At 38.5% G+C, this 20,157-nt stretch overlaps 1 protein-coding gene and 1 pseudogene across 3 annotated transcripts in view; both read right to left on the bottom strand.

Moving 5' to 3' along the window:
* C6 (complement C6) overlaps window positions 1-20,157 on the bottom strand; it is a 61,236-nt gene that overhangs the window by 21,437 nt on the left and 19,642 nt on the right. For all 3 annotated transcript variants that reach the window (XM_036910878.2, XM_036910879.2, XM_036910880.2), the window contains 3 exons: window positions 14,650-14,850; window positions 7,886-8,126; window positions 3,402-3,524 (listed from right to left, as the gene is read on the bottom strand). In XM_036910878.2, the coding sequence (XP_036766773.2) occupies window positions 3,402-3,524; window positions 7,886-8,126; window positions 14,650-14,850 (565 nt within the window). The remainder of the gene's footprint in view (window positions 1-3,401; window positions 3,525-7,885; window positions 8,127-14,649; window positions 14,851-20,157) is intronic.
* LOC118925217 (protein kinase C theta type-like) lies at window positions 14,857-18,067 on the bottom strand (annotated as a pseudogene).

The following is a 20,157-nucleotide window of genomic DNA, read 5'->3' as shown; positions in this document are numbered from 1 at the left end:
TCCATATAAAAATAGAAGAGAAGTTAGTATTTACCAATATATTGCGTACCGATCGGCTGTGCTCTGATGGGTAGTTCATGTTTGGATTGATACCATGTATTTTATAAATAGATTGACACTAGTAAAATTTATATATGATAAGCATCGGATCCTGATGAAAGAGTGAATATTAAGTCTGTTAGCTATTCTCTTCACAACTTTGACCAAAACTAACTCTTACAAGTGAACAAGTGGCTTAAAAAGATTCCAGAAAGAAAATGCAGACTGAAAACAATACCAACAGGGCAAACATATGCAAAGAAGCTGGTAGAAGGAAGAACAGTATTTCTCCTTCTAATGCAAGTGATGCATAAGCCACATGAGATTGATACCAAAGCTGCCTGCGAACAGATAAAAAATTTGAAGATTTTATGAAATATTGATTTATAATTATGAGCAAGACAACAAAAAATGTTGCTTATTTCATATATGCTATCTTTCAGAATTTTCTCTTTTCTTTATTTGTATATATTTTGTGCATATAATTTTTTTAGAATAATACATTTAGAAAATTTATTAGTAAGTAAACATGTACTAAGGCTATATCCTCAAAAAAATTGATGACATCATTCAAATTTGAAAAATTTGGAAGTCCAATGATCTGAAAGTCCAGCTCAGGATTAGAAATAGACAAATCTATGTTTTGGGAGTGAGCTTTGCTCTTAAATGTGTCTTTAACTTCAGGCAAATTGCCTTTCTTATTAATAAACATTTGTTTAGAAATCTTCTATGCTAGGCACCAAAGACTGACAGAAATGTAAAGGATGTGGTTTTTGATGAGGAGACAGGATAGGTACATAAAAATACTAGCAAAACTGTAGAGAAATAAAAAAAGGAAGGATGAAAGGGAAAGAAGGAAGAAAGGGAAGGGAAGGAGGGAGGGAAGAAAAAGAAAGGAAAGCAGAAAGACCAATAAATCACACAGTTTTGCTAAGTGTTACTGAGTGGTACAACAATGAATGATTCCTGAGTTAGGAAAGTGAAAGGATTCTGTAATCTTAGGCAGTTGGAGGGGGTGGTACTGGGAAAGGAGCACTAACTTGGAATTTGAAGCAAAGGTACGATGTGACTGGGAGCTGATGCCTTTCCAGCATGGGCAAAGACCTGTCCTAGGGCACATGCGCTTAGCTCTGGAGGTAGTGCCTACAGGCATCACTCTGCGTCCAAGTTGAAGGTTCAGGGTGGGGACTAGTAGCAGCAGAATGAAGAGGATCTGGATGTAAAGCCAAGGACACTGTACTTCATTCTCTAGGTTGAGAAACAATGGCATTCTCTAGAAACACTGAAAGGTTTTGAGTTGGGGAACTGATGCAGTTCAGGAATATTAGCATTGAGTCCACTGAACAGTGATGGGTAGTTGACAAGCTAGCTTGGAGACTATCATAATCGTCTTTGATTTTGCTGCATCTTCATTTTATTCCTACAAGCTGCAAACTATGGGTTCTTATTGGACATTTTCTCATCTCTTTGTTGGATGGATTTTAAAGTTGAACAGGTTTTTTTTCACTAAGTCCTCAAGAATGTATATTCCCAGGATTCTCTCATGTCTTGAGAAGTCTGTTACCTTTGAAAAATAAATACATTTTTTTCCTCTTTCAGAAATTTGTGGACATTCTTCTATTGTCTTGTAGCATTGAAATTTGTTATGGAAAGGTCTGAGGCCAGGCAGATTTTGTTGTTCTGCAAGAGACTTGTTCTTACAGGATACTTAAAGAATTCATTTTTTAAACCTTTGTATTTAGTAAATTAATCAGAACTTATTCTGAAGTTGTATATTTGAACAATATGTCAGATACATATAATCAAGAGAAGTTTCTTCCTTTGTTTCAGGGATATGTTCTTAAATAATTATTTTCTAAAATAACTTTTATGTTTCATTTCTTGGGATCTCTATTTTAGGGACATTTGTCATTCCTTTAAAGCTTTCCTTTAATAATTGCTAATATATGAATTTCTTCCTCTGCATTCATTGTTAACTACTTTATATCTTTCCCATATGTGATATTAGCTTTATTAATTTTATTTTCAAACAATCCCATTTTGTCCTTGCAGTGTCTAATTTATTTATACCTATAATGGTGAGATTTTTCAATGTTTGTCTCTGCACCTTAGTTTTCAAATCTCTTTTCAATTAATTTTTTTTAATATTTAACCTTTTTGTCTCTTCATTTATTGAGTTTGCATTCTTGTTAAATTATTCTAATGCATGAAACACTGACATGGAATATGTATCCTTTGGTTTGTATTATAAAACCACTCTTGGTTTGTATTACCAGGTTATTGGTCCTTTCTGCATGCTGCTCTCTTTCCCTTTTACTTTTTTTGCTGTACCACAAATACATAGTTGTCAAAACAGCTCTTTCCATTCTGCCTATGCTTAACATGGGTACCAACACGTAGACTGTCTCTACACTCTGGTATTTAAAATTATCTGTTTATAATTATAGTAAATATTACATTTTCATTTGTTCTTTGTCTCCCCATATGAATATAAGCCTCATATTTTGGAAGTTTCTGTGATTCTGCATTCTTCTCTTCTGAGCAGAATGAAGTCAGGCAAAGTAAAGGAATAAGAGAATTTTCCACAGAGGAAGAATATACATTACGTATAATGGGAAGGCACAGGAGAGAGCATGAGTTATTTAGGAGGCCACATAAAGGTAAGCTAGGCAGAGAGAGGCAGGAACTTATCTTTAAGGCTATGTGAAACCATGACATGGTTAAAGCATGAGGGTTTCATGGTAAGGTTTGCCTTGTCTTATTGGAGAGGATCCTTCTCACAGAAAATACACGGAACAGATTGGAAGAAGGCAAGGCTAGGGGGAAGGAGGCTCTGTGGTAAAATCCATGTGGGAAATAATGACCAGAGGACACGCCCACGGAAACCAAGAGATGGGGATAACTGCGGGTAATAATAAAGAAGTAGAGGGATTACTTATTGGATGTGCAGGCTAGAAAGAGGGAGAAATCTTAGGACAACTCTCAGGTTTCTGGCTTTGTTGCTTCTTAGACCCTTATCAGTCGGTATTTTTAATGGTTGTTCGTGTGTATCTTCACTTTGTAAGCTCCTTGACAGGAAGGCCTGGTTCAGTATCAATGACTGATACTGAGTTTGGCCCCTGGGAAGAACCAACAAATGTTAATTAAATTAAACAACCTAAGTAGAAAATAAAATTTTAACCATTTCCCCTTCTAAGTAGTGCTAATAATATTTTCTTTACTCCTCTGCTCCCACCACATCTGGGGCTCTGAGGTAGAGAAATAAAATAAATGAGAAGTTAAAAACAACACGATCATGACGGTGCTGAGACTACTGCCAGCCCCAGGATACCCTAGGTAAGCTCGTAAGGAGAGAACGGTACCTTCATACTTCTCTGACAGCTTGTTAGTGGTGCATCTATGTTCCACTTTTTTTTTCTTAACAAACCCCCAGCGTTTCCTTGTTTCAATCCGGATACAATTTCGGGTTTCTTCCTCTGTTAAACCTAGGAAAGGGAGGACAAACAAACATCCCTGGGAAGGTGCCACTGAGAACGGAGAGGAGAGGAGCGAGGTTCTGGGCACTTCGGGAGCTGCAGGTGTTCGATATCAGCCTCCACCGTCTCCACCTCCAGTAAGCTAGGGAGGAAGTTTTTACTTAAGAGATTCTGCCCTTCGCAGGCCCCGAGATGATCCTGAAGAGAGGAGGTATTTGTGAGTCCCTGCCATCTCCCCTTTCCACACTGGCCCTAAGAAGCTCACATGGCGTCTCTGTGCCCTATCCTGCAGGGATCATGTTGGCGTCTTCCTGTTGCCTGCACACCATGAACCTCTGCCCTTGCCTGTCCTGCTGGCCACTGCCACTGGACAGCCGCACCAATGAGGAGGTGAACACATGCTCTGTTTGGTGCCTCGGTGTCAGGACTTCTTTCTGGCACAGTGATTCTGCAAGACCTGAGTCCACTTCTCTAAGTATTCGTCACCTAAAATGTCAATCTTGTTGATATCGCTTCTTCCCTGATTCATTCTCATACTCGTCTAGACTTCCTCTCCCTGACTGAGCTGCGCACTCCACGGCTGCCTCTAAAACCCTTTTGTTTTGCTCTCAGAAATACTGACTTCCTGACCTATGAACTCCTGTTTTCCACGTCCTGACTATTCTCTTTCCTTACCTTAATCCAAGCCTGTATTTGATACATTTCCCCTGCTGTCTTGCAAGGGAGGTCGAGACTGCCTTTTTCCCAGGCCCGTTGGGTGTGAGACCTTGAGCTGGTATCTTCCTAGTTTCCCAAGCAGCACTTTCATCGATGACTCTCCCATTTTCTAAGTCTTGTAAAAACCCTGATGCTCTGAGGCTCAGGCCATCCACTTCTAATACCATTAGTCCTCATTGTTCTTGTCTTTTACCGAACTTCCATGCATATCATTTAAAGATTTTGGCATCTGAGTTACTCTTTCCCACCACAATGTTTGCCATTATTCTCAATGGCTTCAAAATTCAAAACCTATGTGTATGTCAGGGACTGAGGGGCACACAGTGCGGAGACCCAGGGCTGGCTATTGCAGGTGGAGTAGGTACGGCCTATCTGTGGTGACTGGAAGACAATCAATGTTTCTTTTTCCTTAACAGTTTCCCTACCTGAAACACCAGAATTAGAATCAAGTTTTTCTGATGTTTAGTTAAAAATTGCTTTGCAAAAGATAAGCTCAAGAGAGACAGAGCTGTTAGTATCAGCTCTTCAGCTCCTTAAAGCCCAGTGGTTTGTCATCACTGATTCTTGGTGTTGCGGGTAAAAACAGGTAGCAGAGAGTGCTTTTGGAGCTTGAGGCACTGTTTGGATGTGACACTGAAACTGAAATCTGAAGGCACAGATTACTGAGAAATGAGGCTGGGTGGATTGGGAGTGGAGTCTGCCCTCTTCATAGTTTTGTAATAGGTTTTCAGTAATTTGACACATTTGAAGTTATGTTACTAGTTGGGAGTAAAAAAATTCTTGGCTTGAAGCCCTCATGTTTACATTGCATCTTTAACAAAAATGAAGGTAGTATTGCTCTTATCAGCAGGTCAGTCAATAGCCTAGGCTACGTTAGGAATTTCATGCACAACTCCTATTCTTTTCTTATTCTTTCATTCAGTTTGTTATTTCTAAGTGAAAATTAAATTTTATGCAACCAATTCATTAGCTATAACATAATTACCATCTAAACTTTATGTGGCTATAAATGTATTCTTTTTCTGAGGGTTATAGGAGAACCCTTGAAGATTTGAATGATGACTCCCTCTTATGAGCCATGGTGTTGGTCAAGCAGTGATTAAAATATCAAGGTTTTATCAGTGAATTTCTGTATAAGCCTCTTCTTCCCCACAGCATGTCCTGTCCCTGTCCACCTGACCTCTATTCATAGTGACAAAGGAGTTGCTTGATACTGTGGCACTCATCCTCTCAAACTTGAGAGTCCATCTGCTGTGACATGGGATGAGTATTTCAGAAATGGGCCAAGGTAAACAGTGTTAGTAAAAAAATGTCATATTGGTAAATAATGGGGTGAATATTTCTCCTTTAATTCAGAGCAGAAAATTACTTCTCAACATAAGGAGTTTAAAATCACCATCTTGCATATTATGATACTTGCATTGTTTAACGTTTTCACTGTATTCCTGGAATCTTTTTCACCTAGCACACTGAAGCAATGTCAACTCTATTTGAAGGTTTAAAATTGACTACAGTACACTGAACAATAGAGGAACAAATCGAGGGATGCAAACAAAAAGCAATTAAATTCTGTTTTACTCTTGAGGGAGAGAGTACTATGAAATATTCAAGTCACTTTTTCAAAATTAATAACAAGGGATATAATTCTTATTGATTAAAGCAAGTAAAACTAAGCCTATACTCTAGTTTCATGTTATAGCTAGGTAAAAGGAGAAGGAATAGAAGGAGATAAAAAGGTAGAGGTCAGAATATATATTATCCAGAGAGTGGGCAAAAACAGGTAAACATGCCCAATGGAGAATTTATGTTATTGAGACTTACTGAGTCTGAGGGTGCTTCATCTTAACCACAATTAAAATTGTGCACCAGTATTATTATTATTATGACTCAGACAAATATATATATATATATGTATTTAATATAAGAACATATATTACATAGTTGAATATTGAATATTGAATAAGAATGTGTTATTGAATATACATATATATAGACTATAATACTATATAGAGAGTGTACATGTGTATAATAATATATTTGCAGTTTCCTAACACATCTGAAACTCCCTTTCTTTCCCTTACTTTGTATATGTCAGTCTCAACCTCTATTATAGAGAAAGAGGTGGAAGGTGAGAGTGTTTGAGTGGGAAAGCACAGCTCACCACTCTTGATTTTGGTTATGAGACTTCAACTATTAAAATGCTGGATGGCTGATTAAAGATTCACATAGTTCTTTAGCTGACCTGAGCACTAAGCCTTTAGAGGCTCTGCTCTGAATGCATGATGAGTATAGCTCATCCAGTGAGAAATTATTCTCTGGGCTACAGCAGCAGTGCCCAGAATAATTTCCTCCCAAGGGTGAGATGAAACCAAGTCAGGGGCCAAGATTTCTCCCATCCTTTCTTGCTCATCATTAATGTTGATGTTATTCTCAGTGGAAGAAGACATCAAATTCAAACTGCAAACATTGCGCCCGTGGAAAGGAAACTGAAATGAAACATAAGGGTCAGGCAGGGTAGAAAGCCCATCACAGCATAAACTTGTGGGATTTCAGTAATTGTCGGGTAAACATTTTTAAGACTCTCTTACTCAAAAGTCCTTCTCAAAGACATTTATCCCATTTCCTCTATTAAAAAGTTGGTCATGAGGGATATCTGGTCATTCAAAGTTTGGAAAGTCTCAGGGTAGCCATAGTAAACAGGATTTGCCATAATGAGATGTAAAAACAGGAATTGACCCTTTTATGACTCTTGGGTCAGCCTCGTGCTGTCTTCTAAAATAAATTCCTGGTCCCTTTTGTATAAAAGTTACGTGGTCAAGATTTCTTATTTATGTTGGGTAATTCCTCAGTTGAGTTCTGGGTACCACACAATTTCTTAACCATGTTCTCAAGAGACACATGATAGAATCATCATTTGGAATCTGTGTCATGTCACAGGAGTCTGAAACAAATTTATCCAAAAGATACTTAAGCTGTAATAATAATTGCTATTGGCAATTAAAGAAAATACTTAAGAAACAAAGATTTATTTACAAACCAAGGTTTCTTGAAAAATATCACTGATTTTACCACAAGATATAAAGTTGCAAATGAAAGTGCTTCTCATCTGCTTTCAGGTTTATCACCAGTCAGTGCCTACTAACTTGGCCCACATTAACTTAGTCCTCTGTCAAGACCTTAATTATTGTTTCATCTTATGCCCTTGGCTTTTAGTTAAAAATCATGTAAAAAATAAAAAAAGACTGCTAGTGAACTTGCTATAATTATTGTTCTATAAACTTTTTATTATCTCCTATAAAAATGCTGTAAGTAAATTTTCTTTTAGAATTTAGTTCCAGGACAAATTTTGTGTTATTTGAGGTAATGGCAAGTATTTCTCTTTTTAGGTTAACCACCGTATGTTCCTAGATGTCAGGAAATCCAGAGGCAAATCTAATGCCCAAACCAAGAGGTGAAGCATATTTGTTTTTCCCTTCTTTTTTTGACCCTAGTTTCCTACTTTTATTTTATTTTGGTTGTTCTTCACACCATTTTGGAAGTAAAGCAGGGTCTGAATAAGGTTAATAAAGAACAATTAAAATGATAGGGTAAGAGCAAAGTGCATTGCATGCTATTGTGATGGTTATAAAAAATGAGGGCTGAGGAAGGCATACCTGAGTTCTTCAGTTCCTCACTGCTAAACTGATAGAGGAGGTCATACACTCCTCCCAGAGAGCCAGAGGTGAAATAGTGAGTCCCAAAGTCATCAAATATTCGGCTATACAAGGCGGAGTTGTATTCTAGAGGCAGATGGTTAAGTGCTTTCAAAAAGACATCAGAAAGCTGCAGATCTTTAGTTTTCATTGTGAAGTTTAAGACTTTTATCACTTTATGGATCCTAAGAAAACTAGAATCCTACATGGAAGAGAGAAAAAGAGTAAGAAAAAAGATGATTAAAGGTAATGAAACTTGAGACATCCAGCATTTAAATATCATCGATTTATCATTAGCTTCATTCCAATCATGGTATTACAATTTTAACTCCCTATTGCAAGATTTCACACAAAATTATAATTTTCTTTTTATTTTCCAGTACCTTTCCTGAGATGTTCACAGTGCTAAACAGAACAGATTATCTCAATAATGTCAACTGTGAGACTGAGAATGAAGCACCAAAAAGGGATCAATTATCAGGAAAGTAAATCTTTCTCTCTTGAATGTCAGTCATGGCTGCATCTCTGCTGTTTTTATTTAGAAAGCCTTGCTAATGCAAATAGTTGTAAAAGGATTGTGTAAATTTTTAATTGGAGATAATGCAACTGAGATTCATGTCAAAATTCTGTCACTACAACAGAAAAACATTTAAATTCTCTTGAAATTGAAACTTCACACCCCTTTCAATCCAAATACTAAGATTCAAATGACTTGGGTAAAATGAATCGAAATTATTTATACTCCCTATCCTCCACCCATAAGCAGAACTATTTGAGTTTTTAAAAAATCATTTCGTGGTATGCCAGGTCAATTTAGATTAAGTGGTTGGTATTATGCCTCATATCTCATTCCCATAAATTGTCCTTGTACACAGCCACTGAGTTTTATGACTGTATCCATGTATATTGTTTCTTTAATTGTATGTTTTTATTTGATCTCACAATTATAGCAAATTGTAGTGTTTGAGTAATAGAGAAAGAGAAAGGAGCATATTTTAGCTAAAGAACCTTTTGTAGTTATAAATTATTAGACAGCTATCTGCCTGTATGACATAATTATGGCACTCAAATGACAGTTAACACAAAAGAAAAAAATTATCACAAGAACTGAGAGTCACAATTCATGCCCTACCTCTCTTTTTCTTTCTCTCCTCCTCCCTTTATCCCTCCCTCCGTCCTTCCTGCATTCTTCAATGCAGTTACTGCTTAGCTATCTCAGATGTTGTGGACACAGAAATGAATAAGGCAAATAAAGTTCATGCCTTTGTGAAGCTTACATTTTAAGTGTCTCTTAATTTTATTTTTAAGTTTAATACTTACATTTGTCACAGAACCATGGCTTTCAAGAGTTGGAGGGGCATGGTGTTCCCATTAAGAAGCACAGTGACTCTGTATCTGAAATGCCTGTTCAAATATAGGTGCTGAAATGGGCTGTTCAAAATTCCCAGGTTGCTTTAAAAATTAAATTGTGGAAAATATGAGGGAAATTTTGGTACCCCAACTTAGCACAGGCATCTCCATGGTGATCCACTTGTCAGTGCATGATGGCAGGAACTGGCTATTTTAAACTAAAAAATTACGTGATAGGTTATTAACCATATGTGATCTATTTCAACATTCTGTGAGATCTTGCTTTATTCTAACCATCTTTTTGTGGGTTCCATTTTACAAATAACTCAGAAAAGCACTAAATCTTACTGAGATAACTGGCATTTTGACTTTGAAATAGACAATCTGCCCAAAAAATGTATAGTCTGATCCATGATGGACAAAATAAATAAATGAACCATTTAGTTCAACTGAAAGTTTAGATTGATTTTCAAATTTGTGGTACCTTGTTTTCATTATTTGAAGACTAAGAGAGGTTGCAGTAGCATCTTCTGTTTAGCCTGAGATCTCCTTATTCTGTGGAGAGCTAATCATGGACTATGGGTTGCACAGTTTTGTAAGTGAAAAATGGTTGAACATCAGCAGTTCCGTATGTTTCAACCTGATACTGTGAATAGCCTGAAATAGTTCCACTTGCATGCATATCACTAGAGGATCAAACAATAGCTGTACAGATACGGGTTTTACAAGTGTTCTCTAGAATGTCTGAAACATTTATAAACCAATTCTGTAAGGCAAATCTTAATGTTGAGATTGATCATCTGTATGCATATTACATGTTTCAATATCTCCATTTCCCTCCCCTTCTTCGACTGTATTTAGGCAGTTATTTCCAATCTTGAATATGAAATAAGCTGGGGACTTAAAAAAAAAGCCAGAATCACATGCCCAATCCCAGATATTGTGAGTCAGTAAATTAAGGGAAGGGCCTGGGGATATGTATTTTGAATTCCTAGTAATTCTGAAGCTAACTTATTTTAAGAATATAATTTGGCAAGTTTGAGAGATACTATATGACCCATAGTTCATTCAAAAATGAGCTAACAATCTATGTTTTAAAAAGAATCTGTTTTATTCCCTTTTTTTAAACATGTCCACCAAAGCTGTACTCTTTATACAGTTTTTTGAAATTATTATTAAATGAATGAGTGAATAAGTAAATAGCTTGAAGTGTAAAGTAGTGAATAGTGGGAAAAATTCAGACAAAGTGATCTCAATTCCCAGCTACAGCATTTACTCACTGTAAGATCACAGGAACTACTTAGCTTGGCAGGTATTTGATAAATGTTTGTTGAGTTACAAATGAATATATGGACTTCTATTTACTCATCTGAAAAATGATGTTAAAAATATCTACTTTGATAACCCCTTACAGTTCTTTTCAGGATAATTGAAATGCTTAGGAACCTGATCTGTAAAGTGCTATAAGGGCTCATATTTTATATAAATCTATGAATGGATAAAAAAATAAAGATATGGGAGTACTATGGTAAAGACAGGAAAAGCCATAAATGTGCCTTCCAGGTGCTGGTCCCGTTGGTTCCAGAATTGGTACCTATGTCTATTCTTTTCACTTCCTCCCTCTCAGGTTCTGTGATTCAGGTCTCAGTCTCCCTATTCACCTTTTTGGAAAGAAGACTTGGAGTAATGGCTATAATGAGGAACAGACACTATTTTAAAAAACACTTGTGAATGTTTAAAAATATCTAATAGAAATCTATTATTTAAATAATTTAAGAGTTGGAAAACCTATCCAGGAGTTTTAACTTGAATCAAGGGAAAAAAAGAATAGATGAGGAAAGATTAATGGATGAAAATGTATCTTTACATATTGAAAGAGTCCATTAATTCCTGGAAAGATTAAGGAAAAAAGTCTAATACTTAGACATAACCTAAATTCTATGAATAAAAAAACTGTACATTTCCAGACAGAACAAAAGAAAGAAAATCAGCTCTTCATGTGATTTTTTTTTCTTTGCAACAATGGAAATTAAAAGATAGTAGAGTAAGTGTTTCCTGTGACCTGTCTTTATAGATCTGTTCTTAGACTTACATGGTAATAAATGTTATACTGCTTGTATTTCCATGTATGCAATAAACCTAAATATTCCCTAAAAAAAAAAGATGGTAGAGTAATATCCACCAACTGTCGAGAGAAGACTATGATTCCTATATCCAAGATTATAGATTATAGAAATCAAGAATCCTATATCCAGCCAAGATATTCTTTGTTTATCTTTATTGCTTAGGGGATAGACAGGTATTTTAGATATATAAGGATTTAGGGACTATAATTTGCATGTATGCTACCTGAGGAAAATATTAAAAATATGACAACTAAATGAGACCAAGGGTCTCAAGAACGGGAAGTTGAGAGGAAAAGAATGGCAATGAGTAAATGGGATACACACAATACACACACACACACACACACACACACACACACACACAAATACATAATATAAACTATAACACAAATATAAAATACAGTCTATGAACTTGGAATTTATAAGTGTTATGGGAGGAATCTTCTAAGTAGAGAATATAAGAGTCAGAATATAAGCAAACATATATAATATATAAATGAATACAAAATGATCCCTAAGAATAACTTGGAACACAAAGGTTTTGAACTATCTCAGTAAAACTGTTAGGCAGAAAGACAGACTGAGAGGGGTGGAGAGAGAATAAAGTCAGTAAAGCCCATTAAAAGGGACTCAGCGAGTTAACCAGATAAAACCAGAGAGCCAGAGAGGACTCACAGAGTTAATGAGTTAACTAGTTGAAGTTTCAAAGGCCAGGAGTGACTTGGAATGTCCAGATATTCCCCAGATAGAGAAAAGTCAATCAAATCAATCAAGGACTTTGCTGCCCTATCCCATGAGGTATAGAGGGAAATAAGACGAGGGTCATGCCATGGTAAAATCTACTTAGCCTGCTAAAAAGGCTCACCTTATTCTGTAACTTAATCTATACATTGTTATTCCTCTTCTTCCAGCCCCTTAGTTAAGTAACTTTGTAACCAGGAGAGGAGACAGAACCTCCAAAGTGTAAATAAACCTATGTGGATAAAGAATGCTGAAATCCAGACCACAGATTTAAACAGATTTTGTTTTATTAAAAGTCGGTCACCTAAATAACCCTATTCTTGAGACAAAACTTGAGACAAAACGTCAAAGTATACATCATGCTTTATGCTGACTCCTACCCAAAAAGCAGTATAAAACCCCAGACCTTAAACCCTTAAGCATGCCCCTCTCTGAGGTTTCCTGCACTCCCCTTTCTTCAGGTGTGTCACTCTCTCAGTTCTATTCCAGATAAGTAGGGAGGGGTCACTGAAAGCTCTGATTTGAGCCTTTAAGTTCCCATGGCCTGGGTGACCCGGACAGGCCTGCAGCTGCACAATCATTCTCTTTAATAGCCTGCCTGAAAATCTCCTTTCTCTGCCTTTGGGAAGTTCTCAGAACATAATCTCACTCCATCCAGTGCTCTGCAGCTCCCCCAAATCATGGGGTGGTAGGGACTTAGTTCCCAGGCCATACAGATTCAAGTGGACACTGGATGCCAGGTGACCCTGGCTTTAGGAGTTGGCAAGGGATTTGCCCAATGCTGAGCGGGAGTTCGAAGAGCTTCCCTTCCTGCCCTTGTCTGCCTTGACTCTGTCCTCTCCTCCCTTGGAGTGTATTTAAGTAAAACTTTCATTCTGCTTTGCTACTGTGTCTCTGCCTTTCAATTCTTTGTTGCAGCAGGGACAAGAACCGGGGAGAATAAACTCAACCTGTAATAAAACGAGGTTTGGGAGGCCTGTAATGATACAGATGGGGAAATGAACAAGCAAATACATTCTCAAGAAGATGGTGAGGATGGCATGTGGGGAATAGTAAAATGTCTTTTAGGGGGATACAAATATCATGTAATAAAAGAAAAACATAGGTTGAATTATGTTTCTTAACTAGAGAAAGGTAACTACAAGCAGAATTCAAAAGATTGGTAAAACTTCCAAAATGACCAAAAGGACAAGAAGGAGTAAATGAAATGTGACAAAGATGTAAAAGAAAAGAAACTAGAAAGAACAACAAAGTAAAATGAGTAAGAAAAATTAAGATGTAAGAAATATGTCAAGTATCTCAGTGTGTACTAATTTTTTAAAATTTTTTATTAAGGTATAATTGATATACACTCTTATGAAGGTTTCACGTGAAACAACAATGTGGTTACTACATTTACCCATATTATCAAGTCCCCACCCATACCCCAAAGCAGTCACTGTCCATCAGTGCAGCAAGTTGCCAGAGATCCATTATGTCCCAGTGTGTACTAAATTTAAGTTGGCTGAGTTTCCCTAGGAAAACCTAAGACTGTCGGTTAATAAAACAAGTCTGTTACATGTTGTTTATGGGAAATACACCTAAAACAACAAGACAAGTTAAGATAAACAGAACACAACCATAAACACAGCCAATACATATAAAAAGGAATCCATGTTATACATATTGCTTCCATAATCTTTGAAATGCGATATAACAAAACAAAATCTGTTTAAATCTGTATTAGAAATCCTATTGACTTGATAGAAATACCTTTCCCCTTTTGATGCATGACTGCTGGAATTGGTGTTATTTTCAAGAAAGAATAAAAGATGAGGAACCCAGATTCAAAAAGACATATGCACCCCTGTGTTTATTGCAGCACTATTTACAATAGCCAAGATATGGAAGCAACCTAAGTGTCCATCAGTAGATGAATGGATTAAGAAGACATGATATATATACACAGTGGAATATTATTCAGCCATAAGAAGAAAAGAAATCCTCCCATTTGCAACAACATGGATGGAACTAGAGGGTATTATGCTCAGTGAAATAAACCAGGCGGAGAAAGACAAGTATCAAATGATTTCACTCCTCTGTGGAATATAACAACAAAGCAGAACTGAAGGAACAAAATAGCAGCAGACTCATAGACTCCAAGAAGGTACTAGTGGTTACCAAAGGAAAGGGGTGGGGGAGGGTGGGGAGGAGGGAGGGAGAAGGGGATTAAAGGGCATTATGATTAGCACACAAAATGTAGGGGAATCACAGGGAAGGCAGTATAGCACAGAGAAGATAAGTAATGTCTCTATAGCATCTTACTATGCTGATGGACAGTGACTGCAATGTGGTGGGTCAGGGGGACTTGATGATATGGGTGAATGTAGTAACCACAATGTTGCTCATGTGAAACCTTTATAAGATTATATATCAATGATACCTTAATTTAAAAAATCTGGTTGAAACAAGGCACCCATGGGCTGAAAAGTCAAAAAAAAGAAAAAGATTGGGAACCATTTTCATTACCTTTTTGTGGGAGGCTTGAATAGCTTGTTTGAAGGCAGAATTATGGGAGTTGCTTTGACTTTTCTTTGAGGAATAAAAAATTGGTATGCGGAAGGTGCTCTGTTGTTCCCCCCAATGTGAGGCTTGTTGATTTTCATTCTTTTCAAGAGGAATTAAATCCTTGTAGAAATCTGTTTCAAAATCGTCTTCTTCAGTTTGTACCTGGAGAAAAATCCACATGAAATAAGACAGAAGTAAGGAAATATTGGAAATACTTGTGAAAATATAATGCAATGATCATTCATTCATTTACACATTCAATAACTATTTGTTGAAGACTCATTATGCTGGAGGTCAAGGAATAGTGTTAGTCCTGCCCTCAGAGAGTTAGTAGTTCAGCTGGGGAGAAAGACAATCACAGACACTTAAGTCAATGTGGGAAGTATTGTGGGGCCAATGAAGTTGGCACACATAACTATAAAACCCAGGAAAGACTCCAGCAAGAAAATGACTCTTAAGCTGAGACTTAATGGGATGATACTCAATGAGGGCTGTTTTTAGTTTACCTGTGAATCTGACACCATCTGCAATCTAATTAATGGTATCATTCAGAAAATAGAGCCTAGAAATGGGCAGGGGTTGGGGGACGGATGGGGTGGTGGGATCCTGTCTTTTCGGCTTTGGTTCCATTCCCACCCACTTAGCTAATTCAGATGTTGGCTATCAGCCCTCTACTGGTCTGGCCTGGCCTGGGAGACAGAGGACAGATAATCGATTGGTTCTGCCTGGTGGGGGGTTACAGTTTCACTGGGTCTGGGAAGGAAAGAAAAAAAAACAAAACAGTGGGACTTGAACATCAGTGTAAATTAAATCCCTGTTATGGTTATGCTGGTAAGAACGGAACAATGGGTACATTTTTTTTTCCACGTTATGTTTATTGTGAAGAATCCCCATAAAAACCTATTCAGCGCTCCCCTCGACCAGTGTTTCTTTTCTAAGTTGAAAAGGAACCAAGGAGTGTCGTTTGAACAAGTTCACAGAAGGCAAATTCCTTTGTGTGTCTGGGGAGGCGAATCAGAATATGAGCCTTTCCATCTCTGGGTTAATGAAGGAAAAGTTTCTGAACCTGTTTTGGTCCATACTGTTGATCAGTGCTCTGTCAGCCAGTGACAGTCGGGGTTTCTCATTTAAGAATTCGTTGTCGAAATTGCTGCAGTCATACGGTGATTTCACTTTGGGCTGGAAGGGCGGCTCAGTCTCCTTCCTTTCCAGCTCTTCCCAGTTGATCTCCTGAAACATAGGGTGCTGGCGGACGTCTCCCCTCATGCTCAGCCTCTTCTCTGGTTTTCTCACGAAGAGCTTCACTAAAAGGTCCTTAGCCACCTTTTCAAGCCATCGTGGGGTAAAAGGGGTTGTCCATAAGGATGGAGTGGAAGAGCTCTTCCTCATCATGCCCATGGAACAGTGACTGACCTATTAGCATTTTGTAGAGGAGGACGCCAAAGGACCACCAGTCGACAGAGTGGTTGTATTTCTGACCCAGCGAGATCTCCAGGCTGATGTAGTCAGAGGTCCCGCACAGAAAGTGTTTGTCTTGGCGTCTCTGAGCATGTTCTCCTTGCACATTCCAAAGTCTGCTATTTTGATATGTCCATCTTTGTCTAACAGAATATTATCTAGCTTTAGGTCCCTGTATACAATTCCTTTGGAATGGAGGAACTGCAGACCAAGAATGATTTCAGCAGCATAAACGTTACTCTGGAGAGATCAAATTTGTGGCAGACTTGGATGTGGTACATTAAGTCTCCTCCGTTGAGACACTACATCACAAAGAAGAGGTTTTCCTTGGTCTGGAATGTACAGAGCATGTGCGTCAAGAACGGATGCTCCCAGGTCAAGGAGAGAACCCTCTTCTCCACCATGGTGCACTCAACCATTGTCGTCCATTAAAACGACTTCTTTCTTTAAGGCCTTTATTGCAAAAAATTGATTGGTTTTCTTGAACTTTGCTAGGAAGACCTTGCCAAAACTTCCTTTTCCCAATATTTTGTGCAAGATAAAAATCCTCAATTTTTAATTTCATATGTAGAGATGGTTTTTCTACATTCAGTTCAGGTTCTGGACGATGGTACATTTTCTCCGTCTCATCCAAGGGAGAATCCCAGGAGATTCCCTGAGGGTTTCTTTTCCCCTTTACTGGTATATATGGCAGCTTTGCTTCACCCTTCATGGAGTATGGGAGGCCAGTTTCCACTGGGTCTTCCCTGAAGATGTGTCAGTATCTCTTGCGCAGTGAGCCTGTTGAATGCTCTCGATCATTGCCAGTGCTTCAGTCATTAGCTTCTCATTTATGCCACAAAGGTGGCCACCTTTCTCTGGCATTTTTGGTGGACGTTCATGCCACATGCCTCACACTTGAGGCCTTGCCTGGCCAGCCCCACGGCAGGGTCCCGCATTGCTTGCAGAAGGTTGGGCTTTTATAATTACAGACTTTGAATCTGTGTGGCATGTCAATTTTGAACCTCTCCTGTGGAACATGGTTTCTCGGCTATTGATAGCTGATTCTGTGCACTTAGCTATAGCTTTATCAATACACTTATTGTGAATTGCCTCATTACATTGTCGACACTGGTAGCCCTGCTTGTTCAGACTCCAGACAAACTCATGGCAGACAGAGCAAAATGTGGGCTGTGAGAAAAAGGTGGTGGTGAACTCATGGCACTTGACGTGGTGGACCTCGGCCTGTTTGATGGCTCCTCGGTGGTGATGCAAAGCAGAGGCCCTCTGTTTCAAATTCACTCATGTCCTTTGTGTCCCTCATTTCCAGAAAGTACCTTGCATTTATTAGCATTCGACCTTGAGGTTTCAGCTCTAACCACATGTCTGTCTTCCCATTGTTTTTCCTACATCTCTGGGCCAGGAAGTAGAGCCCCACTGCAGTTTTGGAAATCAGGTCCACATTCTTGCCCTTCACGGTGACCTGCATTACTCGATGATGTGTGCATCAAAATGCTGTCCCAGGGCGGGTACATGGTTGGCCCATTCTCTGACTCCACATATTCTTTGCCCAGCACAGCGCAATGAGGGTTAACGGCCTCTCCCTGACACAGCCGGCAGGACCCACAAAGTTGGATAAACCAGTTCAAAGAAATGGTAACACGGCTGTTCCCCTGATGAACTGTCACTATGTCCATCCAATCGTCTGAGCTTTTGCTCTCCTCCATGCAATGTGTCATTGTATCCGGAGGAAAAAGGCGGTTTGCTAACTTTGACGGCTGTGTTGAATATTTTCCTTATCAATTCCACTGGTTTGAGGTGCCCAGAGCAGTCAAACTCTTGCAGGTGGGCACTGGGTCCAGGCGGAGTTGGGAATGCTGGAGGTGACACTGCGGAGCGCTGGGTCTGGGCGCTGGCGGGGCTGCTCCTGCCAGGGGGTGCTCATCACTCACCCCTGCTGCCCCAGTCGGCTACCCTGATGCCCGCCACTCCGGCACCGCCCTCACCTGGGTTGGGTACATTTTTTTAAGAAGTTGCAAAATAAATTGGCTGAAGAGTATTTAATACTTGTCTACTTTGCAGTGGAAAAATCCCTTCTTGGTTTAAAAAATTCGATATTAAAATGCACTGTGAGGCAACCATGCATCATAACTAACCAGCTTGCACAGTTAGTGAGGAAAGACAAAATAACTGAGCTTCAAAAAAGTCTTGGTCAACGGTAAACTACTGTCAAAAATTCAGTGTTATTTTCAGATGCTACAGTGTGTATTAACTAACATTTAAAATGGCCACAAAGGAAGGTCTTCAGTTAACAATAAAGCAATACAATCCTACTTAAATGTAGTTGCTGACATTTCTTTACGATTTTTCCAAAAAATGCACCTACCAATACTTTGTTTTATGAATTACTCTTGCACAAGAAAAGGTGTGTCAGCCTAAAGGTGAAGATATTAGCGGATAACAAAGGGGGCTGAGTATCCTGGGCAGGAGCTCAGGTAAATCTGACCAGGTATATTAGCTTGATGGGAGGGCTGGTTTATAGTTGAGCAGTAATGAAACACTGAACTGGGAAACTGGAGGGAGGCCTTGTATGCCCTGCTAAAGTATTTGACTTGAATTCTAAAGGCAAAATTTTGCATGTACTAAGTACTTTAAAAATACTAATTGAATGAATGAAAAATTGGGAGTGTTAGCATCACATTTGTGTTTTGCTAAGATCACGCTAACTACGGTTAACTAAAAAGGAGGCCAGGAAAGCAGTTTAAAAAACTGTTGCAATAAGCCAAGTGAGATGGGATAATGGCCAGCTCTAGGGGAGTGGTGGTTGCATACAGAGAAACTGGTGGATTTGAAAGATAACTAGGAGGTAAGTACATCTAGGACACACAGAGAGAAATAGAGATGGAGACATGGAGAATGAGAATGCTGTTCCATGAAAGCAAATACAGAAAGCCAAGGCAACTCCTGAAAGGAGCCAGATGAGTTCTTTTAGTGGTGTATAAGGAACAGCTCTGATAAAGTTCGTTTTCCTGAATTATCCCAGGAATACATGTCAGGCAAACTTTGGGGAAAAGGTTTTAATTCCTCTCTTACATATTATTGTGAAGTTCTCCCTGAGCCTGTCTTGACTACCTGTGGATCTTGTGGGCTGATAACTCCTTGGGGCTAAGATCATGCTAACACTTTTACTTTTGTGTTGGAAGAAAGGAGGTGCGTTTTCAGGGCAAGATAGCAGAGAGCTAATGGAGGCTGGGGGAACGGAGGTCACATCTTCCTGCCACAGCCGACTTCAAGCTACCTACACGACACCCCTGAAGTCGAACTTGGGAAGAGATGCACAGTAATATATTATTATACAGTTTTTTCCTGATACAGATACAGTAGAGGTAAGTAACCTGAAGAGCATAGATAATGGTAAAATGCAGCAAAGTGAGAAGTGATACATTTTGGGTAATTATCACCTGCACTTTTAATATTTTTATTTAATTGTAAGATTATATACTTAATAATGACTGTATTTAAGATAATCAGCTTTAAATTCCCCAAAATGTAATAATTGGCTCCCAGCCAGAAGAGCTGGCTCTAGCACACCATTGGTGAACCTCTCAGGTGACTCCTTTTAGATGATAGTTTATGAAAGGAATTCAGACCCGGCACACATTGCACAGTTGTTAATATTTTTCTCGATAGTACTTTCAAGGTCTCATCTAGTGCAGGCAGCCCAGGACTAGGAGCCAGAAGCCAGGAGCCAGGAATTGTAATTCTGCTGTACCATTTACTTGCTACATAACTCTGAGTAAGTTATCTAATTTTGATGAGCCTAAATCTCCTATGAGTAAGATGGATATAAACAATTTTCTCTCTCTCTGAGAAGGTTGTTATGAAAATTAAGTAAAGCCATATATGCAAGTACTATGTAAATTCTGAAGTATGTAAGTGTAAGGTGTTATCTAGGCCCAAATTTTATTTAATCTCATTTGCTGAGTTTAACATTTGTTACTTGTAAATCTGCTGAGTATACAGGCAGTTATT

The sequence above is a fragment of the Manis pentadactyla genome, chromosome 2 (assembly GCF_030020395.1).
Source record: "Manis pentadactyla isolate mManPen7 chromosome 2, mManPen7.hap1, whole genome shotgun sequence".
NCBI classification, from domain to species: Eukaryota; Metazoa; Chordata; class Mammalia; order Pholidota; family Manidae; genus Manis; species Manis pentadactyla.
Note: the sequence above shows the minus strand (reverse complement) of the source record. Positions and strands in the feature narration are given on the sequence as shown.